Source organism: Pseudorca crassidens, chromosome 1 (genome assembly GCF_039906515.1).
Source record: "Pseudorca crassidens isolate mPseCra1 chromosome 1, mPseCra1.hap1, whole genome shotgun sequence".
Lineage (NCBI taxonomy): Eukaryota > Metazoa > Chordata > Mammalia > Artiodactyla > Delphinidae > Pseudorca > Pseudorca crassidens.
Window position 1 is genome coordinate 6,039,119 of NC_090296.1, and position 9,648 is coordinate 6,048,766.

A 9,648-nucleotide genomic window follows, 5' to 3' on the forward strand; every position below is an offset into this window, starting at 1 on the left:
TGAACTATTCATCCCAGCTCCCTCCTTTGTGCCTTAGCAAATGATAAATCGAGAGAGCTTTGGGGCGATAAGCAGCAAACTTCTCTCTTGCTTTTGTTTTCCTCGCTGGTGTTGTGACCACGTCTTTCAGAAATTAATTTTGGGGCTTTTCAACCCAGGTTCACATCTGTGGGAGTGAACACGTTTTGGAAAATCTTGCCCTTGGTTTTGGGATTTGCATATCAGAAGGACTCGTGATTCACATTTCAGAGGCTTGCTGACCACAGCACGTACAATACGCTCCAAACATGTCATCATTAAAATGGATTACTTTCCAAAGAGTCAATTGGGAGAAAAAGTTAAGGGGGCGGGGAAGACATTCCTAATCTGTTCCCTAACGGGAACCTGTACCCTGCCCTCATGCCATTAGGTGTGGCTATAGGACTTGTTTTAGCCGATGAAATGCTGGTAGTGATGATATTGATCACTTCTGGGCAGAAGCATTTAATTGCCGGTGTGATGTCTCAGCCCCTCCTGTCACCTGCCTCGTGAGAAGGGGAGCTGGGTCCCTATGGAGGCATCACACCCACTGAGTCATCATGTAGGCGACCTGCCCTGGAGAGTTACTCAGACCTGCAACAGACTTTGCATGAGCGAGGAATACACCTTTGTTGCTTTAAGCCACTGAGATTTGTTTTTTTCACAGGATACTGAGCCTGTCCTGAGTAACAGGGCAAACCAAAAGGGGCTGTTTTGATCAATGCAAAAACTGGAAATCAATAAATATGGATGATAGCAGATAGCTTTGGCCCATCTCAGCCACCAGTTTCTGTATGTTATTTTGCCTGCATAGTTTCAAGAAAAAAGCTGATAAACGTTTGCAGACACCCACAGCTTTGTGTCATTTAAAAAATATAATTTAAAATATTTAAAATGTATCCCGCTATCTCAAGAAAGGTCAGTTAGAATGGACCCAATACTTTAAAAGAACAGAAGTGGGGGGGGGGTGGAATTCCCTGGTGGTCCAGTGGTTAGGGCTCAGCACTTCCACTGCAGGGGTCACGGGTTCCATCCCTGGTTGGGAAACTAAGATCCAGCATGCTGTGCGGCACGGGCAAAAAAAAAAAACAAAAGCAAAACAAAACACAGAAGAGGGTAACTTTGATTTCCTGGTTGAATTCCTAACAGCTTCTAAACTGTATTTCTTGTCCTAAGCGTAAAAGCCCCCGAGGGTGCTTCAGACACTGGAGCTGGGACTGGAGCCGCGTAGATTTCTTCATTTGCTGCTCAGAGGTTCACGGGTAGAGCCGGGGCCCCTGAGCCCTGCCTGATGTCTGAACACAGGACACATGTGCAGAGCTCTGTGCTCACCTGTAGGATTCTACCGGGGTGGATGCAAATTTAAAAACCCCCTCTGGGACCAGAAAGGGCAGGAGGCTTGTTCTGGGTCACACAGCAGCGAACCCCCAACACATCGCCCAACGCCCAGTATCCTGTGAGCGGTACAGGGGTGTCCAGGTTGGCACCAGTCAAGCTGTTTCTGAGCAAGACGGGCAGATGGTGGGGTGGGGGGGCGCCCTCCAGGAGTGCAGGGCCCCTGGGGCTGCAGACTCCAGGGAAGGGTCCCTGGAGAAGGTAGGGTCCCACCAGCCTGGATGACGGGCCGGCTTTGAGCGGGAAGAGTGAAGGGGTGAAGCCCACGCACAGGTGCCGAGAGGTCTGTGTTAGGGAATCAAGTCTGGGCTCATCACTCTCTAGCCGCTGACCCTGAGCCAATCTCTCTTTCTCTGGGCCTCAGTTTCCCCCTCCATAATATGGGGATCCACGGGTAGGGAGTGTGGACTTGGAGTGAACTGTGACGCGTGGGAACCGAGAGTGGTGGAAACGGGGTGCTGTCTGGAGGGTCCCGAGCCGCCCCTGACCCCAGCCTCCTGCGCCAGGTCTGATGCTTCTCAGCTTAAGCCCTTCCTGCCGTCACTAGCACAGGTACCTGGACCACCTATGGCCACAGTCTTAAGGTTCATTCCTGAGGACCACCAGCTGCCACCCATACCTCTCCCGGCCCGCGGTTCACGGGAGTCTGAAGGCGGCATCTCATCTAACCCCCATGACGCGCCCTAGGCCTTGGTGTCACCCGCACTTACAGCTGAGCCGGCCGAAGTTCAGAGGGCAAAGACCTGCCTGTGTCCGGGGGGGACAGGTGTGCCTGGCCCGGGAAGCCATTCTCCATCGACTCCAACGTGCTGTGCGGACCGACACCTGGGGCTTTGCCAGGTCACCCCACTGTACCCCGAGTCCCTGACGGATGAGCCCTCTGTCCTCTGGACCGTCCTGGTGGGGAGGCAGCATCGGGCCTCGGCCTGTCCCGCCCCACCCCAGCAGCTGCCCCATCCTCCCGTTCTCCCCCCACCCCCCAGTGGGCCTCACCCTCTCTGCTCAGGACCATTTCACCAGCCTCCTCCCGGGCCTCCTGGCCCCCAGAGTCTCTCTCCTGACCTTTCACCCCCCCACATGGAAGTGATCCAGGCACCTCCCCGGCTTGAGGTTTCCCTGGCTCCCAGCCAAGAGGTGAAAATGGAACCCAGTTGCTGTCTGGGGTCGGGGACAGCCTTCACTGCCAGGAGGGGAGCCACATAGAGAGACGCTGAGGCCCAGGGGCCAAGCCTGCCTCTTTCCCCCAAAGAGTGGGGCCTAAATAATTAATAATTATTAACTAAATAATAATTAAAGCGTTTTGCTTTTATCTCCTCACGGAGATGCTCGCCCCAGACCCAGGCCCAGAGGTCGGTCGGTCACCATAAAGGAGAGCAGAACCCAGCCCACACCTCGGAGGGAGGTGGACGCTGTTCTGCAGACTGGCGGGGGGCCCACCACGAGGTCTGGGGGCAGGAGGCTGGGGCAGGCTGTCTCTGGCTCTGGGATGCCAGGAGTTGAGTGAGAAAGGGGTAGACCACCCCGATGTCAGCCACCAGCCCCCCTCTCCCCAGAAAAAACACTTCCAACTGTACAAACAATGTGACTGCAGTCCCCGGGGTCAGGGGGATGGAGTGGGCAGTGGTGTTGGTGGAAAAAGGTTTTACAGGAGGAGAAAGGAGGTCACTCTGCCGGCTGAGCCCTTACTCAGGTTAGGGGCATCCATCCTCACCACAGCCTCAGGAAAGGGCAAGTGTCCACCTGTCACTGAGCCCCAGAGAGGTTAAGTGACTTGCCTAAGACCACAGAGCCAGGGAATGGCAGAGCAGGGATTCAAACCCCAGGCTCTGATGGACCTGCATTCAGGTGCTCTGCTGAGAATACAACGGCCTATTCCTCGGTGCTTGGAATCATAAACTTGCTTTGCTGGAAACTCTCCCAAACATGGGAGGAACTGACAGCACGGAGGTTGGATTCTCTTCCTGTGGAGTTCTGTCAAGAGGTCAAAGTCACCACAAGGTCAAAGGCAGGAAAAGACAGTCAGCAGACCCAGGGTATAAGGAGCCCCTCTACCCCGGCAGGTGCCAGCACTTACAGACACTGTGTAAGTCTCAGGGCCAGTGAGGGACGCGGCAAGGCCCCACTTTACAGATGAGGAAGCCGAGCCTCAGTGAGGAAGTGACCTGTCCAGCCCGCCACCTTGCTAAGGGGCAGAGCCAGGCCTGGAAGCCAGGCGACTGTAAGGGAAGCACCTTCACTGGACATGGTTACAGGCTGGCAGTCCTCGGTGCAGGCGAGTCCCTGCTATAAATATGATGCTGACTCCCGGTAACCTTAGCCTCCAGGCTCCCTTGCCCAGGCACAGGGCCATAAATCCCAGAGCGGACTACCTGCCACTGTGCTCCGCGCTGCGGAACTTTCCTGGCGCTCTAACAAGGTACCACCTTTTCTTTTTTTTTTTTTTTCTTTTTTTTTGCGGTACGTGGGCCTCTCACTGTTGTGGCCTCTCCCGTTGCGGAGCACAGGCTCCGGACGCGCAGGCTCAGCGGCCATGGCTCACGGGCCCAGCCGCCCCGCGGCATGCGGGATCCTCCCGGACCGGGGCACGAACCCGCGTCCCCTGCATCGGCAGGCGGACTCTCAACCACTGCGCCACCTGGGAAGCCCCACCTTTTCTTTTTTTAACAGGCTGCAAATTATTGGAAATAATTGGAGCCTGTAACATTGGAGAAATGTTGAGCTAGCTGTCTCCCAATGAGAAGGGCCATTGCTCACAGGAGAGCCAGAAATACCTGCAAGATGGCTAGCTTCCCCACCCCCCAGGTAAGCAGGGTGGGACTTCCTGGAAGGGGCATCTGATCTGGGTTCTGCACAAACAGGGTCCAGGAAGCTGGGTTCAAAGCTGGGTGAACTTGCACAAGTCTGTCTGCCTCTCTGAGTTTCAGTTTCCTTAGTTATACAGTGGAGTTCATGCCACCCCCCTCCTGGGATTAAACGGAGTGTCCACAATGGCCAGTACACAGCAGACAGTTTGGTCCCTTCATTTTCCTTTCTGGGTCGCAGCTCATTTGCTGGTTGAATAATAAAAACAACAGCTACGACTGCTAACAACAAGCCTGGCATTATGTTCAGTGTGTTACATGCTTTCTGTCACTTAATCCTCCCTGGAACTTGAAGAGCTAATGTCTATTATTGTCCCCATTTAACGGATGAGGAAACTGAGGCACAGCACCCTTGAGTAATCTGCCCAAGGTCACACAAGTCGTGGCCAGAGAGCTGAGAAATTTCCCCATGTCTACACAGACGCAGAGACTGGATACTGAGAATAGGTGGAAATATTTCACAGCAGCCTCCTGGGCCCAATCACTGCTGCACAGTAGGAATCCAAGAAAGACTTGAATTTCAGACAACAGACTCTAGGAGCGCTCCCCTCTCACCATAAACAAACATACGTCTCTGCACACAGGCTCTGTCTTTACTCCTGCCAACCAGGTGTGATCCCAAGCCCAGCACATCAGAGACCAAAGACCATCACACGGTATTTTGTAGGCGGGAAGCCAGGCACCGACCTCACCCAGAGAAGCCCACCCAGGCAGGATGGGCAGAGCAAGGATGCTGCCCACCAGCTTCCCGTCCAGCTGACCTTCTCCCAGACCCGACAGTGAAGGCTGTCTCCTCCCAGCCTCGAGGCCACACACACACACACACACACACACACACTCGGTACCCACTCCATCGCCCCGAAGGGCTAATATTGTCCTGGGCTTCCTGAAATACCCATCCCCACAGCAGGGTGGTTTTACAAGCTGCTAAAAGCAGCGCTGTGTCCCTGGTGGAGGCAGAGAGCTATTCCGGGTTTGCGTCAGGTGTGGGCAGAGCCAGCCAGAAAGGGCCTGTCTGCACTTCCCCCACCATGCTGGCTCAGCGGACAATTCCTGGCAGCCAGCGCCACTGGCGCCCAGCAGAAGAGGGAGAGGTCAGGCCAGTTTTGTCGGTGTCCCCCTCCCCAGCACACATACACACACCCTCTGTTCCACATCTGACTCAGCCAGGCCCAGGCGCTGGAACTGTCCATCCGACACCATGCAGAGTGGGCACACACCGCTGTTGCCCACAAGGCACCCTGAGGCCCTCCGGGACAGCCTGACCTGCCCGAGATTCCCCACAGCAACGTTTGACGGAGAAGGAATCCATGACCTACAGGCACGCAGCGGCTTAGGCGGCCAGACTTGGCTGGAGGGGGCCGGGCAGGGATGCACAGGCCCATGGGCTTCTTTGCGCCGGCCCGGGACCCCCACTTGCTGTTTCCACGAAGACACTGCTAAGCGCTCACTGCACACCTGCAAACGCTTTCACGCGTCATCACATTCAATGTTCACGACCCCCTGTGGGTTACGTACTGTTACCACTGTCTCCTTTCTCACCTGGGGACGCTAAGGCTCAGAGCAGTCAAGCCACTTGCCCAAGGTCACCCAGCTTGGAAATGAAGGAACTGGAACTTGAACCTGGGCAGCCTGACTCCAGAGTCCCCAGTATATTCCCAGCCCCTGCCCTACCCGAGGCAGGTTCAGGATGACATCCACATCAGAGCTTGTCTTCAGCTGGACGGAGCCAGGGGCCACCAGCCAGGGACATGGGCAGCCAGTCCCCACCATAGCCCGTCGCCCCGGGCAGAGCAGAGGACATGTGGGCAGACTCCAGTGTCAGACCACCCCTCCGCCTGCCTGTGTCCCTGGCCATTTCCAACCTAGAGGATTTGGGGGCCCACGGGGGGGTCTGCTTTGTGCTGTCAGACCAGAAGCTCAGAATTTCCTGGAGGCCTCAGACCGCGGGGGAGTCTGATGGGTGCTGTGGACTCCCCCTTCCCCCTGATGACAGGGAAATGTTCACGCACACTCGTTTGCACGTGATTCCAGAGGCCGGCACCCTGAGCCCACCCAGGGTCCAGCTGCAGCCAGGGCCCCTGCTGCACCGTGGGTCGCTCCGGACGCCCCGCTGAAAGCCGGGAGGGTCTGCAGCAGAAACAGCTTCCTGCTCTAGCCCCGTCGGGAAGCCGGGCAAGAGGAGGGGGGTGGGTGGGCGTGTGAGGCACAGTGAGCTTTGAAAGTCTCTCACCCCCCTCCAGGAGCCAGCCCCCCAGACATCAGGCCCAGAGGAAGGGGGTCCAGCCCCACAGCTGCCTGCAGCCTGCGGGGGGCCCAGCGCCCTCGGTGACCAGTGGCCTTGGCGCTGCAACCAGAGCAGCAGTGGGTAAATATAGCGCTGCCACTCACCGGCCGAGGGGCCCTCGCCGTCCGACATGGTGCAGGAGATGGGCGGGCAGCCCGCCACGGCCCGCTGGGACGTTCAGGGCCCTCGGTGGCTGTCACCCACCTGGTGGGGCTCGCGGCTGCCGGCCCTGCTCGGTGTCCAGTCCCCAGACAGTGTCCTGCCCCGGCAGCCCTGGCTACCCCCGCCCCCCATGCTGGGTCAGGCAGATAAGAACGCGCTCCAGGGCCAGGAGCCGGCGGGATTGGTGGATAAATCTGGGCACTGCCCTCCCCTGCCTGGGCCTCTCCGGCAGGCTCAGAATGTTGCCCAAGAAACAACTGCACCCCGAGGTGCTTGGTCAGGCTGCGAGACCCCCGCCCCAGCCTGGGACCCCAGAATGCCTGCAAGTTCTGTCCCTGGGACTGGTCCCACCTACGCAGTGAGGGGCACTTAGGGGCGTTAGAGAAGGAGGACAAGGAGTGATACCACGCTGGAGCACATGTGCCTGGTGCCGGGGTCGTGCTGAGAGCTACCACCCTTGTCCTTGCTCTCAGATCCCTGGGGCGGCCTCCCCTATGTTCTCCATGTCACAGAAGGGCTTAAGTGACCTACCCAAAGCCAGTTAGGGGTGTGACCGGAGCTGGGCTCTGGAGCCGGGCTGTCTGTCTCCAAGGCGACTGTAAGGTGTGCCCCTCGCCTTTGTTTGGCAGATGGGAGCCATCCACACTCAGGGGCACCTCCGCCTCCTGGGTTCTAACTGCTCCATGTGTGCTGGGGGGGCGGGGAATGGAGATGGACCCCCCCCCCCCACAAGGGCAGCCATGTGACCCTGTGTCTGGCACAGAGGGGGTGGTCAGGAAATATCAGTTGAGAGAACACACCTCAGCAAGCACTTAGTATGCTCTTGCTGTGTGCTTGCCTAAGAGCCAACCCAGTCCCGCTCCTGAGTCCCCACAGGGACCCAGGCCAGAGACCAGGGCAGTGAGGCAAGTGGAGGGCTCTGGGCTGAGTTCCCAGGGCTCAGTGCCGGTCCCAGGGCTTGAGCCCGCCCAGGCGCGAGGTCTACCTTGTTCTGCACGCAGAGCACAGAGGGAGTACAGTGACTTAAAGAGAAGGCTGGTATCAACCCCAATCAGAGAAATACTGGAGGGCTTCCTGGAAGAGTTGGCATTTGAGTTACATCTTTGAGGAATAAGAAAGTTTTTTCAGGGGAAGAAAGGACATTCCAGGAAGAGAGACCAGCAGGTGCAAAGGTGAGAAGTGGGAAAGCTCAACTGGAGAGTGACAAGGGACCCTGGCAGGGGCTGGAGATAGTAGTGACCCCAAGGAGAGAAGAAAGTTGATGTTTGTGAAAGGGGAGGCATACAGGGCTGGGGAAGCCAGGGCAGGATTCCTGGAACAGGGGGCAGATGCTGGTGGTGAAGGGTCCACGAGCCTCAGAAAAATGAGAGGGGGGTGGAATGGTATTCCAAAGCATCTAGCAGCTCTTCCTTTGGCAATGAGACCTTTCCTAGCCTGGAGACCTGGGGAGTAGAGGCAGGAGGGGCTCCTTTCCAGAGATGGGGTCGGGGGAGGGCTGTAGAGTCACACCAGCTGTCAGAGAGAACAGCAAAGGAATTCAATCCATGTGAGATGGTTCTAGGCCTCTTGGCCTTTGCCTGTGGGGTTCCCTTGGTTAGGAATTCCCCGTCCTCCTCCCCAGTCTCCTTCTCTGGGAAGCCTTTTCTGACTGTCCCTAAAGGCAGGTCAGAGGACCTGCACTCTGCTCTGCAAATTCTGACCTCACTGTGGTCAGTGCCTGGTCCTGGCTGTGTCTACCTCTTGGTTGGCTCTTGCTGTTATGAACAGTAATGAGCTCACTGTCACTGGAGGTATGTAAGCAGGGCTGGACAGCTACTGTGTGAGGACACAGTGGAGAGTTCAAGCATCAGGTGGAATTAGATTAAATGGCTTTGGAGTCCCTTTAGAGTGACTTGTCCTGGTTTCCCTGGACATTTCCCTGTTTTAGCCCTGAAAGTCCTCATGCATCCTGGGAACCCTCAGGCTCAGGCAAACAAGGACTGCTGGTCATCCTGGGTCTCTCCTAACTGAGATTTTTATTTTAAGTGAGAAAAAGACAAAGAAGGACTGGATCTGTCTCTGGAGCCCTAAACCCCCAGCCACTGCAACCCAGAAATCCTCCCCCTCCTTCTGCACCAGCTAGATGTGATCCCAGGACTGGGATTCTAGGCGTGAGTGGAAACCTAGCTGCCCTGTGCCTTGGGAGGGCACGCAGGAAAGAAAGGAGGCAGGTCAGCAAGGAGAGAAGCAGCTCTTCTGGGCGCCCCCTACCTGCAGAGTGGGGAGGAGTCTCTCCCACTAGGTCTGGAGGACTAACGAGATAACGCTGCAGCTGGAGCACCACAGGTGGCAGCTGTATCTCTACTGAGGGGCTGGAACCAGGTGGGACCCACGTGCCCAGGCCTCCACCTTACGTTTCCCCTGGAGCTGCAGCGGGAGGGCATGAGAGGGTTCAGACCTGTCTCGCTGTGTGTCCTTGGGCAGGTCATGGCCCCTCTCTGTGCCTCCATCTCCACAAGGGTGGAGCATTTATGAGAACCTCGTGCACCCAGGCCTGGGCCAGGCTTGGGGGCAGGGAGAACCCCACAGAGCCCTTGCCATAAGGCACACATGGCCCCGCGGGGCCTCGCAGGCTGGGCTGATGGCCCCATCGTGTGTGTGTCATCTCCGGCAGCATGTGCTTGGGGCTCCCTGGGCTGGGCCCCCAGAGGAGCACACTGTGGAACCCACCTCAGGGTGCCCCCCGAGACCACAGAGGCCAGGCCAGATACCACGGGTGTGCCCAGTGCTGGACGAGCAGCGTGGCTGCAGAAAGAGCGCCACCAAGGCACCTGGACTTGCAGGCAGAGGACTCCACCGTGGCCACTTCCAGGTGGGGCTGCAGGACCAGGGCTGGGGGAGCGTGATATCAGATGAGCCTGGGTCCAGGGCCAGCTCCGCCTGCCC

General features: G+C 57.4%; 1 protein-coding gene across 1 annotated transcript in view; it reads right to left on the reverse strand.

Moving 5' to 3' along the window:
- EML1 (EMAP like 1) overlaps positions 1–6,829 on the reverse strand; it is a 198,752-nt gene extending 191,923 nt beyond the window's left edge. The window contains exon 1 of the mRNA XM_067725882.1: positions 6,666–6,829. Within this exon, the coding sequence (XP_067581983.1) occupies positions 6,666–6,693 (28 nt within the window). The 5' untranslated portion in view covers positions 6,694–6,829. The remainder of the gene's footprint in view (positions 1–6,665) is intronic.
- Between the last annotated feature and the right edge of the window lie 2,819 nt (positions 6,830–9,648).